Source organism: Aphelocoma coerulescens, chromosome 9 (genome assembly GCF_041296385.1).
Source record: "Aphelocoma coerulescens isolate FSJ_1873_10779 chromosome 9, UR_Acoe_1.0, whole genome shotgun sequence".
In the NCBI taxonomy this organism is placed as follows: domain Eukaryota; kingdom Metazoa; phylum Chordata; class Aves; order Passeriformes; family Corvidae; genus Aphelocoma; species Aphelocoma coerulescens.
In genome coordinates, this window is record NC_091023.1 from 8,745,227 (window position 1) to 8,767,924 (window position 22,698).

Consider the following 22,698-nt stretch of genomic DNA (forward strand, 5'->3'; position numbering starts at 1 on the left):
AGTGATCCCAGGCCAGAGATTTCTCCTTTTGTTTATGCTAATATGCAAGGTGTTTTTAATTGAGCTTTTGGTTTCCTGCAGTTCCATCTGGGGAATGACTTAAGCTGAACAAAGGTTTTTGGTTTTTATTTCATTTGCTTTTTATGCTTTTTTGATTAAGTTTATTTTGGTAGTTCTTTTCCCAGCCATCTCCTAGATAGCTTTTATCCATAACTGAGAGCAGTGGGTGCATACTTAATAGTATATTGTTCTACTATATCTCTCAAATGTTTAATATGGACTGGTTCCAAAGCCAGGGGAAATCAAAAGGGGTCCTTCTCCTGGCTGCTTCAGCCTTTGCATCAGGCCCTTTGTGAATCAGGTTGTGGCAGTATGTGCCTTGGTGACTATAGGATGCTCTCACTTTAATGAGTTACTAAAAGGAGCAGAACGCATCATTCTCTTAAAAAAATGTTGCTTTAAAAATTGCATTCTGTTGCATCCTCTCTGGTTATGCAAAAGCTTTATTCTTCCTTTCAGACACAGATGCACTGACATTGTTTATACATGCCTGTCATTCTAAAAATTGTCAATAAGCTCTTTATATTTAGCTGCTTGAGCACAGTGGAGTTAATCCAAATATTCCTGATCCTTCATTACTGATACCAAATGAAGACAATGACTATAAAGCAAATGTCATTGACTCTCTTTAGTTTACTCCTGAGAGCCAACAATACCATATCTCCACTTGCTAAATTCAAAGAGAAGCTTTTCAGGCATTTCTGTCTTGCCCTTGTGTGCTTGTCTAAACTCTGATTTCCCTGAATACAGCTTTTCAGACCTCTGCTTCTGCTTCTTCCACTTGCCACCCCTACGAGTGAGGGATACCATGGCTGGCCAGCATTTAATACTACATAAGTCTATCCTTCCCTGTAATGAGCTGTGAATCCATTAAAGGATGAGTGCTGGGATTAAACGGCAAGATCTGAGTGCTGCAAACAAACTCAGCACTAGGGAGAACAGATGGAGAATGGCAGATATTTAAAAACGAAGAAAATAAGCAATTAAAAAAGGAGACTTTATAAACTGACTTTTTTTTTCTTTACGTGCACGTTGGTATCAGAAGTATTGGTACAAAGGCTGGTAATGGCTGGGATGTTGTTTTGTGGCCAGAAGTACTTGCATTAGCCCTGTTCCATGTGCAGCATATTAAAATGGCTTTAGCAAAATTACTTAACAGTGAGATGCTGAAATACAGATAAAATGGGAAACAAACAAATGGGAATGCAGGCCTAACACTTTTACCAGTCCAAATTATCTAGGTCAAATTTATGACTGGCTTTGTCATGGGCAAAAGTGGATTTATCTGGTTTATTTTTTTGTGGTGTGTCCACACTTGTTGTATCAAAGGTGAGTAGGACCAGCCACTTGGAAACCATGTTTGTAGATACCAGAAGGAACAGAAGTCCAGGCTCTAATTTCTGGCATTCAATTCCTGTCACGTGCTGTACCACGATGAAGGAACAAGAGGAATACATGGGTCACATCCTCAGAGAAGAAATACTGCTGTGGCCACTGTTGTAGCAGTAACAGCACATCAATTTATAGGAGCTGTGGAGCCTGGGCCAATGTTTACTTTTAGGTTGAGATTTAGGTTTTCACTTGTGACTGAGACTATTTTAAAACAAACCACTGTCACCTCCCACACAGTCAGACAAAACCAACATGCAGGCACGACAACATGGCCATTCTCCCTCCCCCCTTACCCGTGTGGTGTAAGCTGCCTCAGGGTCGTCCTCCAGGACGCGGGACATGCCGAAATCAGACACTTTACAGACCAGGTTGCTGTTGACCAGAATGTTGCGAGCAGCGAGATCCCGGTGCACGTAGCTCATGTCAGACAGGTACTTCATCCCTGAGCCAATGCCACGGAGCATCCCCACCAACTGGATGACTGTGAATCTGCCATCATTCTTCTGCATATTGGGAAAGGAGCAAAAGCACAGAGCATTAAGCTAAAAGCTACATTATTGCCACTGCTGAAATTGGCAAAGAGCAGAGCTGCGGATTCCCATCTTCTCTCAAATAAAATGCAATGTTACTTCCTCACTCTCCTGACCAGTGTCTATAACTCACCAGTAAAGCAAAAACCCAGAGGTTCTGTCACAGCCTTCAGTGATGCAGTATCCCGTTTGCAATGATGAGCCTACAGCACTGCAATGCTTTCAAAAATGGAGCAAGTCAGAACTGCTCACATTAAACATGGATTATTTAAGATCCTGCTATTTTTAAAATTAATTTATTCTATATTCTTCCACTTTATGTTTTTTCTAGTTTTCGATAGAAGCAACACCAGAAAACAGAATTTCCCAAGTATAAACATAACTTCTTTGAAACTGCACAAGTTTCAGTATCTTTCTGGGGAAAAGAAAAAAGAAAACCAGAAAATGTTTCCCAGTCTAAAATCTCCTTAGCTTTCAAAGAAATCACCTACCCTGAGGAAGGCATCCAAGGAGCCATTCTCCATGTACTCAGTTATGATCATTACCGGTTTACCTAGAGTGTGCAGAAAGAAAAACACAATTCCTTGATGAACACCAATGTTAATGGGATAAAAATGGCTTGCACATGATTTTACTGCCAAGACACCTGGCTTACACAACCTAATTTAATTTGAAAAGCACCAAGCTTATGCCTCAGCTGTGGGGAGCAAGAGATGAAATATTATAGGACAGAAATATTTAAAGGGCCCATCTGGAAGGTTAACCCTTTGGTTGACTCATTGACAAGGTCTTTAACTAAAGTGGCTCCTGTTCTCCAAGGAATATATGAATTGGTAATTGAGAACTAAGAAACAAAGATCTGTCCAAACCTGACAAACATCTTTAATGTAATTAAATTGCTTATGGAGTAGAAAAACGGAATTTGTGAATGCTTTGGTCTCTCTGCCTTTTTTGAAAGATCAATGCTTTAGGCGAGTTAGAAGCTGTCAGGAGCTACAAGGTATTCCAAGACAACTGGATTCAAGAACAAAAAATACAGGCTGTTCCTCTCAATCTTCTCTGTCCCCAATTTGTATTCCGTGTCTCTCGTTATTTATAAATGAGCCAAAGCCATTTGCCTCCTGAAGTCAACCAGGGGCAAAATGACTCAGTGCCCTGTGTCACACATTGGGGGCACAGTGCTCAGCAGCACCCAGCTCCCCATGCTGGGCAATTGAAGGAGAAATGCAATTTTGCTGACAGGGGGATGCTTTCTAGGCACTCTCCTGCCTAAAACAACATCAAATACACAAATAATGCTTGATGTTGTTCTTAAGAGTTTTATAAACATTTAGGTACATACTCCAATTATTTCACAGAGTTAAATCCTACATACTTGCACACAGGTATTTGTAGAAATAGGTCTGATGAAATCTCAAAAGTGACCAATGGCAGAAGTACAGAAGTAACTTATCAAAGGTTGAATGGCAAAAGCCCAGTCCCAAGATGAGCACTGTTAAAATGAGCTCCTGACAATCAGTGCTGACTGGTATGGCAAACCTTCCTCTCTCTTATGCTTTACCTACAGGAACTATAAAATTTTCTTCCTTAAATAAAAGATGGTGTCCCAGAGAAACTCAGCTTTTACTTCCAGGAGCAGGTCTGAATACAGGCACATTATAGGGAAAGAAGGCTTCAAAGGCCAGGTCATCTAGACAGCTCAACTGCATCTTGGCATGAGAGGTACCAGAACTACTTAATTTTTCCTTGCTTCTGTCACCAGCAAGTATCTGCTCCAGAATGACCATCTCTAAAAATTACCCTACCGTGAAATGCTGCAGCATTTGAAGTTCCCCTAATAATTTCTACCTCAGTGCATCTTTCACCACGATGCTTTTCTCTTCATTTGTCAGGGATTTCTGGTTCTGAAGTAACCTTTTTTTAATTAGAAAACCATATGCTATAAGGGCTGACTGCAAGAACCTTTTACCACATTTCACTTAGGCCAACATGTATGTGCAATACATCACTTATTTCACTCATCATTACTTATTTCACCTTTCCGGTCCCAACCTATCCTTTAGAGGCCTTTTACTACTCCTGGTTTTACTTCCCTTTCCTGCTGATATCCAAATTCTTACTGTTTTCATCCTGTGCAAGCTGGCATGCCTGTGAAATGCCATTATTGAATGCTGCAGAGAAGCAGTGGTATTGCATAAAGCAAACTGCTCTGGATGAAGGGCTGAGTGACCTTGGCTGAGCACATCCTTAAGTACAAGGGTGTGATAAAACATCATCCTCCCTCTAATTCACCTTTGCAAGCATTCTTTGGTAGAAAGAGGAAAAACTTCAACCAAATCTGCATATGGCACTGTTTCATTTATTCTTTGCAACCGTGACAGCAACCCTTCCACTGAACAAATACAGCTAAATGAGTATTAATTAACCTTCCTCAATCAAAAGATACTATGTCAACGTAGAAGGGAAAAAAGGGAGACTCTTTCAGTGCATTAACATGTAATTTCATTACTCAGGCACTTCTTTAGCAGGGGAGGGGGGATAGGGAGAGGAAGGAGAAGTTACCATCAGCGAGTCAATTATTAAAAGTACTTGACTAGCAGCCAATAATTTATTCATGGTTTTTTGCTGCCTCTCTCAACCCCCATCTATACCACTATTTATCTCACATTTTAATTTTCAGTTTATTAAATGCATTCATTTATCACAGCATTCAGAAAACCTATGGAGAAATGGAGATAAATGTGTTCTTAAGTAGCCCTGCCTCCCCAGGAGCCCAGCTTGGAGGTAATGGAGCCGGGTTGCTGCTGGAGCATCACTTACTGGGAGCCAGGAATGGAGCACTCCTGGGTCAGGATGGCACCTCTTCGGTGAAAATTCCCAATCCTTTTAATTCACTGACAACTGCATTATGCAAATACATACGGTCATTTATAAGTGCTGGAGCTGCAGCAGCGCAGGGGCTTCCAGCCTCAGCAGGATTTCAACACAAAGATTCCCCTGTTGCCTTTCTTTTACTGAGGTGCTAAAAGAATCACTGTCTGGTGCAAACACCGTGGCCTGATCACAACCCTCATCCCCTTTGTTATAACAATCACAGAGAGAGATGCTCAACCTTCCAAATTTAGAGTACTGTATTTTAATTTTAGTTTTGAGGGAGGATCTCAGTAAAGGATGGCCAAAATTAGTCCAAACTGCTCTTTGCTGTTAAAAGCAAACTGCCACACACTGTATGAGCCATTTTCAAGTGTTCAGAGAAGGCAGATGAGGAGACAGCAACACAAATGAGCAGGGGTAAGACTTCCAGAAACAAAAGTGGCAGAGTAAATATCAGCTCTCACTGACATTCAAGAGGGACAGAGTTTTACAGTGGAACTGATGGTTTTGATAACCCTCTATGAGAGTGTCATAGGTTAGCAAGCATAGTCCTGGAAGGGATGTCCTTGCTAAGGGGTGCTTACAGCTTCCTCTGGGACCTGATAGAACCTATCAGCTGGCCAGTTTGAATTTGGACAATTCTCTAAGCCACTTAAAATTGTGACTGCCTCTGTGATCCACACTTAAGAATAGACAAACTCCCCCCCAAGCTCTCTCTCGTTTCCAGTGCTGGGACAGGTGGCTGCAGGCCCCGTGCGGGGGCCAGCGGGCCCGGCCAGGCCCTGCTCCCCTGCTTGGGCCAGGCCGGGCCAGGCCACGGCCATCCTGGAGTCGATGGACCTGATCCATCCGTGGAACCCCCCCCCACTGCTTTGCCATGGGCAGCTGAGCAGCTCGGCTCTCCCCCCTCTCCACTTCCATAAGAAACATTCAACATTCCAGCTGCAAAGCTGCAAGGCCGAGGTGAGATTAACCCTTTTATTGCTGTGAAGAGCTGAAAACTTGAGGGAAGAGAGAGAGAGGAGATGCTTAAAGCTGAAATTCTGTTGTGAAGCTATGATATATCAGAGTATCCTGTTGTAATTTCATGAAGATATGGGGGGTGGAGTGTTCAATTCATAAGCAATAGACAGATGCTGACGCAGCTGTAATTTCATGAGAAGTTTGGACAGGGAGAGATGGAAGCGATGAGGACTTTTGCTCCAAACGGGAAAGAAGAAAACCCCAGTTCCTAAAGATGGACCAGATGAGGACTTTTGCTCCAAATGGGAAAGGAGAAAACCTCAGTTCCTAGAGTTGCTCCCAGAGATAGTCCTAACGATGAAAATAAGGAAGACCCTTTGCTCCCAGGGAAGGAGAAGGGCCTCTGGTTTTTGTTTTTGAATGGCTCAACCTTAAAATTGTACCCCAAAAAACTTCAAGAGTGGACCCTCGAAAGCAGTTGTGGGAAAAGCTGCAAGTCGGGGGAAGGGACTCACATTGCAAGCAGAGAGACTCCTCTTCCTAAATGGACTGAACAATATTTGGAAGTGGGAGGCTGTCTCGGTGTGATACTGTTTTCATAGCACGAGCAAGAAGAGACTTCTCTTTCTAAATGGACTGAACAAGGTTATTATGGAAGTGGTAAACAGACTGAACATCTTAAGGGTTGTCTTTTTACATTGTCAGTGGGAGAAGGGAGGAAGGTGGGGGGAGGAGGAGAGTTCTGAAGGTGGTATAATTTTTTTTTTTTCCCCTCTTTTAGGTCCGTTAATAAACTTCTTTATATTCTTTCAAGTTTGGTGCCGGCTTTGCATTTCTCCTAATTCTTATCTCACAGAAGATAAACAGTAATGAGTATTTTGGACCAAACCACTACAGAGAGGTATTTTGTTCTTCTAGTAATATTTTACTTTTTAACTTTTCATCCGTCTCGAATTTTAATTGCTCTCACTATTAATACCTTGCATTCATGTTCCTCATGTTGCAGAAGGTGAGCTTTACAAACTCCACTCTTTGACAGCAGCTCACAAGATCATGGCCTGTTTTCTGTGCTACCCTGAGCATGAACCCTGACATCCAAAGGGTCTTTTAGTATTAGCAATCAGTGCAAGGCTTTGCCACCATGCTACCCAGGGCAGTTGGAGCAGGGACAAATACCTACATCGTGGCAGAGGCACCTTATCAGGTCAGACCCAAGCACGGCTGTCTCACAGGTACATTTTCAGCTGTAGCCTACAGACAGCACCCAGCAAGCACTGTCACTCTCTTTCCAAGGCACAGGGAACACTGACAGACTTAAAAAACCCCAAACCAAGCAAACAAAAAGATCATCCAGGTAAATTCTGCAGACTGAAATTAGCACACCTGTAAATCAGAGAAAACAAATAAGCAAGTTTCACACTAAAACAGCCTGCTTCATTTCAAAGGTTTGCTCCTTACATCTGTGCTTTGTACTTTAAGCATATGACTGTGTAGTTTTGTTTTGGTATTTTTCCCCCATCATTTTGAATTCTTCGCTCACCATCTGCTTTTGCCTATCCTGTTAACAATCATTTCAGTCTAGCAAAGATGTGAAAGATGCCTGCTTGGCATAGCAAGAAGGGATAAAAAAAAAGCCAACCCCTGCAGTATTAATTCCCTCTACAAAATCTTGTACAAGCTGCCTACAGATAGAGTATCAGTTGAAACCGTAAACCCATTTATAGCTGACAACAAGATTAATGACTTGTCCTGCACTGATTTCCTCCTATTAGCTATCAGTGGATCTGTTCCATCTGTCACTTTACGGGAAAGAGGGTAAGAAGAAAAAAAACGCCAGTGCACACCACACAGACTTAATTTCTCAGTGACTTTCAAATTGGACTTACCACGAAAATGACCTACTTACATTTAGTAACTACACCTTCCAAGTGGATGATATTGGGGTGGTCAAATTGTCCCATGATACTGGCCTCACTCAGGAAGTCTCTCCTTTGTTTATCAGTGTAACCAGCTTTTAGAGTCTTGATAGCAACACAGATCTCTCTTTTTCCTGGCACTTTGAGACGTCCACTGCATACTTCACCAAACTCCCCTTAGAGAAAAAGGCACAAGAATCCATGGTCATGAACCTGAAGCATGTACTTGTGTTGTCAAACTGTTATGTCAGTACATTTGGGAGAACTGTAATACAAAAACCATAGGATCACACATTCCCTTAAAGCAAATTTAAAAGTATATTTACAGAAAAAAATGCAAAAGTTCTGGCACTTACCCACACCAATAACTTTTTCAATCTTTATGCAGGAGGCATCAATTTCTTTGGCAAATTCCCTCACAGCTTGGTTTGGATCCTCATACGTAAAAGGATCCACATATGTTCTAACACCTGCAAGGCAGAAATGTTTTATTTGAAGTCACTGATCTACATGCTGCTGAACACAGAACATATGAGACTGAAGCCTTAATGATATACAACAGCAAAGAGACTGTACAATAAAAATGTACTGAAAGCCAGGAATGACTGATGAAGGAAGGGAGGACTTAAGCATTTTTCCCCCCAGTGCAATATTTTAAAGTGTAAACATTTAATATTTCCCAATATTGATGTAAGGAATCAGGCTTTTGCCAATTAATGAGCTTCAAAAATCACTGCCATCACTAGCATACCAATGGCCTGTCATGGACCTGTGAGAATAAAACACATCCCTTTTTCCTATGGGAGCCAGGAAGTTCTGAGCTCAGGTCCTCGGTTTGGCATATGGAAGAAGCCATAGAATTCAGTGCTGAAAAAAAGGCAGCAAAGTTCACATTCTCTTTCCTGCAGGATTGCCTCTGGCCCATTCAGAAACTGCTTTAGCAAAGTACTATGGGGAAAAATCCTGCCTAAATTTCGAGTGGCCCAGAACAGGTGTCTTTCAGTGGCAAAGAACAATGCAAAAATTTGATAAACTCTTCTTCTGTCTGTACCCTCAAACCATTTTACCCAGATACTTCTGTTTTCCCTGTTACTAAAATAAATTAATTTCAAAGTAGAATGTTTGCAAGAGGGGAAACCAGAAACATATTCACCTCAAGAAGAATGCAATCCCTTATTTCCCAAGCACCAGAACATGAGCCATATTTTACAACCCAAGCACCAGGGCCTTTTACCTTGGTTCAAGTGCTTCTCCTCATCAGCCTCTTGCTTCGCCTTGCTGTACTTACTGCGCCTGTCAGAACAAAACACAGCAGGAGTTCAGAATAAGGATCTCACTCTGAAACAAGCTCGGTTGTCCTGACCTGCAGAGACTTGAGCTGCTGGCACCTGCCACAGCCATGACACAACACACAGCCAGGGCAGGAGGATCCTCACGCTACTCTATGTGTTATTGGCATCAACAGAGCATCAAAGGAAACACAAACCTATTTGCATCTCAGCATTTAAAGAAAGAAAAAAAAGTTCATGTTTCAGCTACTTTTTCTTCAAACTTAGTTTTGCAGTTGAAGGGCCAAATTGTTTTTTAGCCCTGCTACACAGGGATTTAAATCTACCACAGAGGTGTTTTGGTAGATTGATTTTCAAAACATCATTAAGCAAATGCCGACATCAATACACTTATTTAACTGCAAATTTAAAACTGGAAACAAGTCTCTTAACATGGAAATCAGGATTTCAGCAGAAAAAATAAAAAGACAAACCACCAAAAAAACCACCATTTTTGACCATCAAAAATGAAGATTCCAAGGATTTTGCTTATTCTTTTAATCACTTCTTAATTGTAAGGGCTGAAAAACTCCTGGTGGCAGAGCTCCTCTACTAAGTCTCTGAGCTAGAGACAATAATGTAGCAGAGTATGTTAATTCTGTAGATTACTACTTCTACACCTACACATGTGGTATTGTAATCTAGTTATGTATTTAATTAGTTCAGCTTTAAGCTTCAATGGACAAGTAGAACTATGAAAAGCTAATACAAGAAGTTAGTTTGTTAGGGAGGATATTTAGGAGTCTGCTCAGCCAAATGTGTAGAGATTTGAAGTTGCCCAGAATCAAGTGCTACAGAGACGCAGAGAAATGATTTGGGCTTTTACCCATCCATCCTTGAATGCTCAGAACCAAGCACAGCAACAGACACTGCTGAAGAGAAGGGCTTAATCTTAGTTTTCCCAGGAAATCCAAGTTACCCAGTCAAACCCAGGCGAGCTGACTGGAAAGAGGCTGGGGTGGAGAGAAGAGGGAAGGCAGAAGAAGAAACCAAGCCTGGAGAACAAGAGGCAAGACTGGCACTGCCAGCAACGCGCAGGAGTGGGGCAAGGAACAACCAGGTCTGCCAGGGGCAGCAGAGTGAGACTGGATTAATTAATAGGCTGAAAATGGTGAATAGAAGAGGAAAATGGGAGCAGGTGCAACAAAAACCTGTAAGATGTGAGTTAAAAGGGGTCAAAAAACTCACAGAAAACAGGAAGAAAAGACATAACTGAGAGCCTCGCTTGCAGCAAATCTCCCTGAGTCTTACCATACCTCTCCTGTCAGCAAAACCCCTCTGCCCCTTAGCAAAAAGCATCTCACTTCCCACTCTGCACCTGCCCTGTGGGGAATAGCAGCTTCCCAGTGCTGTCAGATGGGAGGTCATCTCTCAGCCTTTGCAGTCCTAGTGCTGGGTCATACAACACACTATGCCAATAATGAAAAAATATAAATTAACCATGAAACAGAAGGAAAAAAATCCTGGTTTACAAGTGAAGACAACCTGATCTTTGAACCAAGTGTCCCAGTTCCCAATATTGACACACCTTGTATTCAGACAGAAAAAGCAGGTACACAGCCAACTATAAACCACTGGGAGCTTCTTTTCTTGACTCAAATAACTTAAACACAAATGGCTCCACTCACAAGAACAGCATTACTAAAACCCACACTGGATCCAAACATCCATTTAAACAATTCACTTGCCCCAGAACTTACAGCACTGGTATAACAGAACTGAGTGAAATAATGGATTGATGTTCTGCTCCCAGCTACTGAACTGAGTAAGAAGGAAGGGGCAGCACAAATCTCACCCAGTGCCACACAGGACCAGCTCAGCTAAGGAGACTGCAGAGATGGTTTCAGGTATTATACAACTCTCTCAGAGGAAAGAAAAAAAAGATTCTGCATTTTAATCAGGACCCTTCAAATTCATTTTATTAATGTTCAGGCACAGATGGGAAATGCAAAATGCAAACAGACTTTGCATGAAAGCATTTTAAATATGAAAAAAGTCCTCTTTATCTTATTTTTAAAAAGTATAAGCACCCTAACAACAGATTAAAAAATAACCTTCCCCCACTAAAACTCAAAGACTTGCAAAAAACAAAGGGAAACAAAGGGATTACTGTTCAAGCAATATAATTGTAGCTTATTAAGTTTAAATAATACCTTCCAAACTAACTACCTACTTCCACTTCTCCACGTGTCACCTGTTGACCTCTTCTGCCTGGCTTTGGGCAGGACACTGCTGTGTGCCATTGTCCTGGAGAGCAGCCCAGGAGCCCCTCGAACAAGGGCTGGGGCTGCCTCTGGGGCAGCTCACCTGAGTGGCAGAAGGGAGCCTTTGTCACAGATCTGAATACCCTAATTACAGGGATTTTGGCAGTGGTGATTAAGTAGCCAGCATTCAGGAAAAGAACACAGAAGCTTTCAGAACTGCAGGGGTCAGAGACAGGCAGAGCTACAGGTGGGGCTGGTGATGAAGAGGAGTTAAAAGCGGGGGAATTAGCAGGCACTGAGGTGAAACAGCAGGACCTGGTTGTCATGCCCCTGCTCCCACCTCCTCCTTCCCACACAAAGGAGGAGCTGGGGGGGCTCAGGCACCAGGCTGGCAGAGCACCTGCTCCCACACCACTGGCAAAAGGTGGGCAAATGTGTCGGCAGAGCAAAGATAAATCAACCTATCAGCTGGAAGAATTTCTGAGAGAAACTTTCAGACTTTCAGAGGATTCGGTCAGACCATGTAACTCCATGCAAGCCCTTTTAAAGGTGTCTCTCTCTGTTTTACACTTTCCCAAATCCTTTACAACCCATTTAGAGATGCTGCAATTTCCCTCAGCATTCCTGCAGAGCAGGGTTTAGAAACACCCACGCCATGTCCTGCCCACCGCTCCATGGATGTGCCCATCCAAACCTGGGGAAATTTAAATGAACATTAGGCAGATTGGTTCTCGTGTTGCAGGACAGAACCAACCAGCTTGAGCTGCCTGAAGGCAAAGTCCTTTGACTAATTCTGCTGTAAAGATTAATTTTGGGATTTGAACAATGTCTTGAAAAAAGCATGATGCTAAATTACCAGTAATAACCCCGTGTTCAAAAGTGGGCATCCACAGCATATGCCCAGTTCCCACATTTGGCTCGTGGATGCAGAGAGGCCGTGTCTGCAGGCCAAAGCACAGGTTTGATTGTACAAATACGACTTTTAGGTCATGGCTAGATTACAAAACCTTCTCATGGGGACTGTATGGACAGAAAAGCTTTTTCTCATCTGAAGTAATTTTGGAACAAAGTATAATTATTTTGCTATTAACTTCTGCAGGCTTAGGAAGATTGCGAAATATCCCCAAAGTCCACACCTCTAAATGACATTGTGATAGTGGTTAAAATCATTAGAGTAAGAGTGAATATTAAAGTAGATTCTGTTTATTGAGAGCTTCTTCCAGCTACTGGAGAGCTGTGTATTGAGGGCTATTAATTAGCAAGGCACCATTCATTAGTATGCACAGAGCAGTTTCACTGTCCTAGTATTTCATTCATCTTGCTCTGTCTTTCCTCTTCCACAGCCTCTCTGAGAGATACCAGTGAGGAGCCACAGGACATCCCTGAGCCCACAGCCACCGGGATGCTTTTATCTCCATTGCCACTAGTGCCTGGACTGGGCTTTTGTCCCTGCAGCCCACCTGCTCTGTGGTGCCTTTGTGCAACTGCACACTCTGGGCAGAGATAAGTGAGCAGACAGCCCTGGGCAGACCGGTCTGAGCCCAGCAGGTCTGTCAGTACCTGGCTCCAGGCAGCCTCTCCTCTGACAGCTTTATGGCCGATCCTAACGAGAATCAATACGAGGGCAAGGGGTTGACAGTTCATTTTCTAAAGAGTGATCCATTGAGGGCCAATCACCAAGCAGTGTTTATCAGCCTTGGGAAGAGGCATTTTTTTATAGGGGGAGGAAGGGAAGGAATCATCTCAAAGCAGCTCAACAGGCTCAATCCTCCAAGGTGGTGACTCGTAATTAGAAATCCAATGTATCCTGCTATCAATCCTACCTTAAATAATAGTGATCAATAAAAGCAGAGAGGAGATTAAGTCATCAAGCTCAGTGATGCTATTTTCTGTTGCAAAGGCTTTTAATAAACCTGTCTCTCCACATCACATTTTCATATGTTCTGTCTGCTCTTCTTTCCTCTTGCCAGCATGGAGGCTTTGAGTTGGACACCCACATAAAGCAATCACAATGCATGTCTACTTTCCAGATATTACAATCATAGGCACTTAACTGCTCTCTAGGACAATTTAAAGAGCAAATGAAGAGGAGTTTGAGCACATTTACAGCTGATGCCATTAAACCGAACAACAGACTGACAAAATGTGCACCCCTCAGATCCCAGGCTTCAGACGCAGTAATGATAAAACCAGTTTTATCTCAAAGTTACACTGAGGCAAGATCATGCTGGTCTTTTTAAATGAGACTGAACACAAAGACGAAGACAGAAACACTCACATTGTGTTTCTGCTACACTGTCCTCCCACTCACAGGATTGTTCCTGATGCCTGGGTTGAATTTGGGAAAATGAACAAGCACTTGGTAGAAGATTGTGGTGCTTTGTCGGTGAAATAACTATCGATCCAATTCTGCTGTGTTACTGCATCTGATGCTGAATGACTGTGGCTTCCATCTTACAGTCACATCCTCTCACACAGGAAGGACTAACCTGAAACACTAGTGCAGACTCATAGACTAACACAAAAATCACCAGCATGGCAGTCTGATGGCTTAGTTCACAAAAGTGCCGTTGTTTATTCCGTGTCTATCAGGAGTCAGTCCAAGAAAATCTACTGTACCCATACCCATCAAACTTAACTTCAAATTACACTAACCACAAATCTCTAGTTGGCTTGCTTCTCAATGCCAGTTATTGGAATCAGCTTTGCATTTGAAGGGCAAATAGAGCTGGAACTATTGCCATTATATCACATGCTGCTTGGTACTAATGTCGAGAAGATCAAAGCTACATGGGAGAAGGCTTGTAATGCAAATGTACTGTTTATGATGCTAATCAAAGAATTTAGCTTTGTTTGGAGGAGACAAAAAGCTCCCTGATGAAAGAGAGAGGGAGAGAGAAGCTTAAGTTCTTACCTCCTGCTGATGACAAAGGCTGCAATGAGAATGACCACAAGAACAACACTGCCAGCCACTGAAACAAGAAGCACTGTGGGATTGGTACCATCGCCAATGATGGGGGAAGGAACTGAAAACAGAAAAAGGAACGTTAGTGTCTGACAACCTCAAAAAATCAACCTAGGTAGCACACAATCAGCTTTCTGGCTTGTGAAGGCAGTTTAGAGTAGCACTCAAATCTACTTTCAGGCCTTTATTATATCGTCATTTGACACAATTTTCCAACAGGGTGCTAATGAGCTGAAGACATGGTGTTTGATAATGATTTGGGAAACTTCAGTTCATCAAGAACAAGGACTCCCTCTCCTTCTCCCCTCCAGTGTTGCTCAGAGGGTATAATGGCTAATTTTTTTTTCCTTTCTAATTGCTTTCCACACTTATTTCCTCCTCCTTTTTCTCTCAGTGGGGCTAGATGATCACTCCCCAACTGACACTAGAAGAGTAAGTTATTTTAAAATGTCTACCCGCCTCCTGATGGATTGTTTTCAGTTGTTAACATCCTGAATGATATTGCCACTAACTGGCATGACCTTAACTTGATTTAAGGAGACCTGTTATGTCCAGAATAAAATAGGCTTGGTCACAGTGCCTTTCTGCCACTGAAAAGCAAACATTTTGGGGGCTGAATTTGCATGTTTCCTTGAGCCAAGTGAAAAGCCCTACTGACAATGTAGTTTGAGCATTCTTGTCTTTATATGACTGTCTAAGGAAAAGTGAAAATATGGGAGCTGATGTAGGACACCTAACTGATCTATGTCAACAGCTTGTAAAGAGGAGTAACAGGTTCTATTCTCCTTAAAATATATTCCAGGAACGTGCAAACGCCTACATTTACAGGACATAAAATCTCTCAAGCATCAATGGCTTCCAAGTATTTATGGGGTGCATGTTTCCTTATGCCACAGTGAAGTACTGTCATTGCTAGAATCTAGAATGCAGCACATCCAAACAGATGTCTCATGCCAGCTTCACGGCCATGGAGGAACATTTTCTCAGAGCAGACACACCCCAGTCCAAGCATCCAATGGGAAAGTCCCAGCACACAGCCCCGTTACATCTGCACCCTCTGCTCGAGGAGAAGCAGAAGAATTCAGTGGGACTGTCCTTACCTGTGTTAGTTGTGAACTCGAAGGGTCCACTGAAGTCTCCATACCCTGCTGCTGTCCGGGCCCGCACGTGGAACACGTACGAGGTCAGGGGGTTGAGGCCTTTGATGTCGGTGTTCCTGGAGGCCGTTTTCACGATTCGGTAGCTGCGCTCGTTCTGGTCCTGACAACGGGAGAACACAGCGGTGATGGAGTGAAAATGCCTCCCTGCACAGTGAACCTGGAACCCCCACTGCCTTGCCAAAACTGTTGTGATGAAAGAGGATGAGTAACAGCAAAGGAATTCTCAAAATACATCCTGAGGGCTCCTGCTGCTGGCCTTGCTCAATCCCCCTAGCACTGCGTGCTGCATGGAGCCCTGAGCAAGCCAAAAAGGGAGGATGAGGCAGTAGGTATGATGCTCATATATCACTGATTATTTAAGAAATCACACAATGAAAACCTCTGGAAAACAGCCAAGCAATCAAATAGGATCCTATTGATGAACAGCACATTTTACTCACACATGCTGGCACTTTCTTTTTCTTCCTACCAGCCAGAAACCATATTTAAAAAATGATAATAATATTTTAAAAAAGAAAAAACTTAGAAAATATCTTCCAAAAAGTCCATTATTAAAAATTGATCTATTTTTGGCTGAAAACTTTATCAGAAAATGTAACAATCTAGCTTCCCTGCAGATCAGATGCCTTTTTCTGTATGTGGAAACCAAGTAAGTGATTTTCTTTATTAAAAAAATTAGAAGCATGAGTGTGAATGTGAGAGACAGTGCACACAAGCAAGAGCAGGTAATTGTTCATTTTAGCAGAGAGCCTTCAAAGAAAATAGCTCTTTTCATAATTCCCTACTTGAGAAGTTATTTGAAGGAATAACATCTCTCTCTAACTTGGAAAGTATGAAGAATCTAATTTTCTTTCCTTATTCTCTGTTAAAAGCCAGCCAGTCCACACTATCACTCTAAGCAGAAGCTGTCGGCAAACAGATCTTATTATTATGACTCTGTTATATACTTCATTATTATACTTCTGTCTATGAAGTAGAGCTAATGTTTCACTTCTGCCCAACATTATTGACTCTCATTATAAATGTGATTGCTATAAAAGCTCAGTTTCTAGGTAGGAAAGAAATAACAAAATAAACTCATACCATACAGCTGGAAGAGCCTATGAGTCTTATTCTTCCAAGCAACCATTCAAGTACATGAAATCCTTAACTGGATTTTATTAAACTGAATCTATTTGGTTTCAAATGATGGAATCCTATCTGGAAACAAACCACAGTGGAATGAAGTAAAAAAGCTCTGCCCAAACCCAAAGGGAACTCCTTGCTTGCCCCTTTTTGAGCAGTACCTTTTCATAGTATTTGACTTCGTACTCCAGGATGACTCCGTTTGGCCTGTCAGGTTCCAGCCAAGCCAAGGCAACGCTGTGCCTTGTTATCTCCTTAGCCTGGATCAATGCAATCGGGGACGGAGCTGCCAGAAGAAAAAAAAAAAACATTATAAGTGATAATTTAGTTTTAATGAGGAAAATGTATTTTTAATTGTAACTTTCACAACATAAGCACTTTCAGAAACTGGGTTTTTCTTGGGGGAGTGGGGGCAAGGGGAAATTAGAAGCATGAAGTATATTTCCTGTTTTCTCTAACAACATTACATTTAATCATGTCTAAGAAAGATTGGGTTTGGATCCTGGACAATACTAGATAGGTGGGTTTTGAAGTAACAACACAATTGTCTAAACACTGCAATGTTCATGATGTCCAGGTAAAAACCTTCATAAGAGATCAAGGTACTCAAAGGACCTCTTATTTTTGTTCTCTGTCATTTTGGTCCTCTTCTTCCATCTCCTAAAATTAACTGATGTTATTTCATTAGGTATTTACTTTACAGGAACTGTGAAGTTCCTGAGGTTCCAATCTGGTTTCTCTAAAGCTGAGAAAATATTGCCATTGAATTAAGTAAGGCCAGAGTAAAGCTGAATATATATGAATTTGGGCCCTTCCATTAAAACCAGGAAACTTGTATTTCAAGAGTCTGAGCCAATTTGTGTCTCATAACTTACCCTGCTTACACCCAAATCTGTGAGCAGTCCCTGGAAAATGGCCAAGGGTCAGATTCTGGCTTTGGTAGCTCCTTCCCAGCCAAAAGATACCAGAGACTGGTCCATTGTGCACCGAAATGGCATCGCCTGACCCTGTCCCATGTGGCGCTGCATTGATGCCATGAATAGAAAAAGCAGGATTGCACCACCAAGGGAAAGGGATGCAGCATTTTTGGAAAAACTCTACTTAGCAACAAGCTAAACTCCAAGACCCTTTAAACTGTATCTGTGTCAGTAATAAGGGCTGCAATGAAGGAGATAATGGAAAACATCTCTTTGTGCACTGTACACTGTCTAAAGAGCCCCTGCTAATGCTGAAGTTCAGGTTTCTGACTGGCTGGAGGACAATGCCTTCTCCCTTTGCCTGTGATAGCAGCAGATTCATGGCTGCGCTGGGGAACGGGTTTTCTGAAGATTTATGAACCCGGCTGCCCCTTTCTTGCTGTTGTGTTGCTGTGTGGTCACGTCTCTAGCCAGCTGTTATCAAGCTCTTTTGATGCTGACAATAGCTGGTATAAATGGCGGAGTCTCCAGGGATAAAAAGGGACATTCATGAAAATTTTAATCTTATCTAACAAAGCTGTCCTGTATAACCAGAGATTAGAGGTCTTCCTAAATTGAATATATTTCTTCTTTTGTCCCCTGACACTGTAGATGTTCTTTTCTCCCCATTCCCCCTTTTTTTTTGTTTCTTTTTCTACCTTTAACTTTGGGATGAAGCTCCATGAAAATGTTATAAAGTTAAAAGTATCCTTGAAACAGGTATCTTTGAAAACTACCAAGAAAGACAAATAAATAAAACAGTCACTATAAATGAAAGGAAAATTGAATGTTGAAAGCCTCAAACCTACTTGACCATATCAGACAGTTCTGATGGAAGTGAAAATAACCGGTAGACACCGCAGTCACAAAAGGGTGTCTCCTCTTGATGTGAAACCATCAGGGAGCTGCTTCCCGATTTACTATTTGACAGTTTGGCATCTCTGTTAGAAATGCCTCCAGAACCTTTATCTCTTTCTTCCTTGTCTGTCTCTCACAGGCAAAGGCAAATACTGAATGACAGAGGAGACTATAAACACAGCCAACAGGGAGGATTCAGGTGTGCTCCATCAAATTTTATCTGTGGCACAACTGCAAACCTACTTAATAACCTCACACTTCCTCAACAGAGAGTCAAACCTTTTTTTAATTCCCCTCTGCAATAAGAATACTGCTCAGCTAATAAATTAGAAATCAGATTTGTTACCCTAAAACACACGCGCACACATCATTACTGATGAACCAAGAGGAGAGAAATCTGCTTATTTAATGAGTTTGCTGCCTTATGCAGGGCAGACAAGTAATTCATTTTACTGAGAATCTGTCACTTATGCTGGTCTGACCTCAAGAATTGTAGAGAGAAAGTTCACTTTTTTCCCTCTATCCTCTCTTTAACCTCCCTGGTTTCCCATTTCATTTTGGCAGGCATCTATATGGGAATTTAGTGAGTCCTTCAATATTGGGCTGGTAAGTGCTGTATGAAAACACATTTCTTCTCTGTTGTAAAATGGCTATTTGCAGAAGAAGAATTTATATTAACTAAGCCTTCTTGTGAGAGACTCTTAGCTTTATATAGCTTAACAAGTGCTTTTTCCCATCTCCCAAAAATGGACAGCTGATCTTAGGCACTACACCATACTGGAATAAGCAACACGCTCCTGGCCTCCAGGACACAAGAAGCACTTGTACATCAACCCCTTCGTTACTCCTTACAATTTTAAGAATGGCCCTATTTTTTCCTTCCTGCCCTTTATAAGTAAATTCATTCTCCTTAACTTTTAGTATCTTCCTTTATCCTAGATTCTGGAGATAAACCATTTGTTTCTTTGTTTTGACTGCACAACCTGCCTCTCTATATGCTATACAGAAATCCTAAGAATGCCAAAGTCCAACTACAGGACCGAGTACCAGAACTGCAAGAGGCTCTTCAGGAGTGACATCTCTGCAGCACAGACCTACAATGGTCTGTGCAATAGGGTGGTGAGCTGAAATTCTGAGGACCTTGAGGAACTGGACCCAGTACCCACAGGGAGTACTACGGTTATCCCACTGCACAGATACAATCCTCAGTTAACAATTCCCTTTTATTTCTGCAAGTAGTCCTACAAATCAGGTGGGTTTTTTTTCCTTGTTTTTCAGGATCCACCATCTGACCTGAAAGACTGGACTCCTGGAAGAACAACAGTTTCTCCCTGCACATGTATTACCAAAGGGTGTAAGAGTCTGGTCAATATTGTCCAGGACAAAGAAGACATCGGCACTGCCAGCTCAACATGGCACTTCAGGCAGCAGACGCAGCCTTCTGAGTAAGCTTGTGCAAAATATTTACATTCTTTGTTCTTCTGCCTTTTGCCTTTAAATTGCCTCTTAGGGATGATGTGAAGATAAACATGTAAGGTTGTAAAATGATGCTTTGATCACAAGCAGAATAAAAGACAAAAAATTCTCTTCTATGTGCGTGGGCTAGCTGTTCATTAGATACACACATTCCTACCTAAAATACATTGAGGACAGCTTGACCAAAAAGAGTAACGTACACAATTAAGATGTTCACTGTAAGATCCCACGAAACTCATGGAAAGGAGTGGGAGATAACTTTTTCTTTCACTTTTTGCACTTTCCTCCACCCTGCTCCCTTATGCTTGGAAAGGAGCAGTAAACAATGACTTGTTTCTCAATCATCACTGCTTACAACAGCGACCTTTCTGCCACACGTGCACAGACTGCACATACCAAGCACCAATTCTACCAGAACAGCTCATTTCACAGAATGAGGTATTTTGGTGCCTAAAAAGGGGTCCCCCCCTTGAACAAAACCACCAAGTGTAACTTTCCTGAGTTCAAAGCTCAGCAGTTCCTCTCCCTTAAAAACCCCACTCCCTACTGATGTGAATGTTGCAATTTTCTTTCATCTACTTCCTCAATAACCTGCCATTAAACACCTACTAGTAGTTTTATTACCTCGGTTCTGAGCTTGCAGCCTACAGAGAGAGAAAGAGCACAGATGTACTACAAAAACTTCACCCAAATGCTATAAAACCATATCCCAAGGCTAGCAAGTGCTGAATTGTAGCAGTTTTGAGGCACTTTAAAGGATGGCAGAGGCAGAGTGTCAGTTTTTCATTACTGGTTCAAATTAGAAGGGGTGGGGGGGGAAAGGAAAGAGGAAAAAACCAGGAAATAAATAGATGCAATAAAGTCTCTGGCATGTAGGCAGCCATGAGTGAAAACAGCCCTTTATAAAACTACAGCACATGAGTACTCAGATATCAAAGATACACAATGCCCAGTGTTTTATTGAAGACGCCTTCTTACCCACAGCAGGGTTTACTTTCTACTCCCCATGATTTGAATTTAAATGGATCATGTTTACTCAAGGGGTCTTTCACTGACTGAAAAATATACCCACAGTTTGTACATTATCTCAGCTAAATTCAAATAACATATTTAAATTTAATTACTTGAAGCTTAGGGGTTTTCATGCTTTTCTTTATTCCCTCAGTTGCACACAACACTTATTTGTTCTTATCAATGGCTATGCACTTTGTCAAGCATCAAAATTAAATGCTTGAAAGCACTAATGATGTTACTGTGATTAAGGGTTTTTACCTTCCAGGGTAGATACTAAAAGCCTGCTCCATTATTAATTACTAAAAAAAAAAAAAAAAAAGATTTCTGAGAATCTAACACTGAAGAAAAGTCCTCTTAGAAATCAAAACAAGACATTAAAAGCTCTTCCATTAAAAGATCTTCTCTTGATTAGGACACAACATATAGAAGGGAACCTGGCACATTTCAGGTTTTCTCTTTGACCATTTACCTTGTAACACTGTGGGAGTTTATGCAAGATTTTGTAAATTATATTAGTAAATAATCTCACAGCAGGAAAAGGATATACAGCACAAAGAATCAAATATGGTTTTAGTAATTTCTAAAGGCAATGCTCTGGGTCAGATTCTGATCATTTTATTCATGTAAGAGGGCATCTTAATTAACTAGCTGTCACACTGACTTCAAATTGAGGGAAGAGAGAAATGTCCAGCCCTCTTTAGTTACATGTACCAGAATAAATTAAACAGAAGGCAGTTTTCTCTCACAGAATCACAGAATGTTAGGGTTGGAAAGGACCTCTGGAGATCATCCAGTCCAATCCCCCCGCCAAGGCAGGGTCACCTGGGCAGGTTACATAGAAATGCATCCAAATGGGTTTGGAATGTCTCCAGAAGGGGAGACTCCATGACCTCCCTGGGCAGCTGTGCCAGTGCTGTTCTTCCTCATGTTGAGGAAATTCTTATGTTTTAGTTTATAGCCATTGCTCCTTGTCCCATCACTGGGCACCACTGAAAAGAGTCTGGCACCATCCTCCGGGCACCCCTTTGAGACCTCATTGTTGCATTAATAAGATCTCCTCAGGCTTCTCCAGACTAACTAGGCCCAGCTCCTGCAGTCTCTCCTCATAAGGGAGATGCTCCAGACCCATCATCCTCTTTGTGGCATCCACTGGACTCTCTCCAGTAGCTCCTAGTCTTTCTTGCACTGAGGAGCCCAAAACTGGACACAGCACTCCAGATGTGGCCTCACTAGGACCAGAAAACATTTAAGCATGACCACAGTTCCAAACATATGCAAAGCATATGTACAAGCTATATATGTCAATCAGGATAAGCACAGGAAAGGCTCCTGCACACGTGTGAGGCGATGTGCTCTCACAGATTAGATGTCTGTGCACATCTGAAGAGCCGAGCTGGAGTCTGGCATTCCCATTCCTCACTGTCAGCATGACAGCTACGCCTTTCTCCGAGGGACCTGCCAGAGTCTGTGGGCTGCCTGTGCACTTTAAAAACTAACCACATGCATATTTGGGGCTTTTTTCATTATTCCCTCTGTAAAAGTGGAGCAAACATTTATACTAGTGATGATTGGACCAGGTTAAGACTTGGACAAGGATCTAGAGGCCTGATTGCTCAAGCAAGCCATTGGAAGCTTCCCAAGACATTCCCGAGTCCTCTGTCTTCCCACCGTCTGCCTCTCCTTCCCCCAGGAATGACGACTGGCAAGGAACACCTCCCAGCCTGGAGAGCAAAACACACCAAGATTCAGGCCAGCATTTTCAAGCTTTTAGCGTTTAAAGCAAAGACTTTAAATCTCCGCCTCTGGAGCAAAAGCGCCCAAGGTTATCCACCCACACGCGAAAATCCTGGCCAGCGCAGTGAGAAGCGGCATGACAG

The 22,698-nt window shown here is 42.1% G+C and overlaps 1 protein-coding gene across 4 annotated transcripts in view; it reads right to left on the reverse strand.

Annotated features, from left to right (window-relative positions):
• EPHA4 (EPH receptor A4) overlaps positions 1-22,698 on the reverse strand; it is a 209,072-nt gene that overhangs the window by 11,878 nt on the left and 174,496 nt on the right. For all 4 annotated transcript variants that reach the window (XM_069024179.1, XM_069024176.1, XM_069024177.1 and 1 more), the window contains 8 exons: positions 16,679-16,803; positions 15,333-15,492; positions 14,182-14,293; positions 8,970-9,028; positions 8,092-8,205; positions 7,726-7,911; positions 2,474-2,535; positions 1,746-1,955 (listed from right to left, as the gene is read on the reverse strand). In XM_069024179.1, coding sequence (XP_068880280.1) covers positions 1,746-1,955; positions 2,474-2,535; positions 7,726-7,911; positions 8,092-8,205; positions 8,970-9,028; positions 14,182-14,293; positions 15,333-15,492; positions 16,679-16,803 — 1,028 coding nt within the window. The remainder of the gene's footprint in view (positions 1-1,745; positions 1,956-2,473; positions 2,536-7,725; positions 7,912-8,091; positions 8,206-8,969; positions 9,029-14,181; positions 14,294-15,332; positions 15,493-16,678; positions 16,804-22,698) is intronic.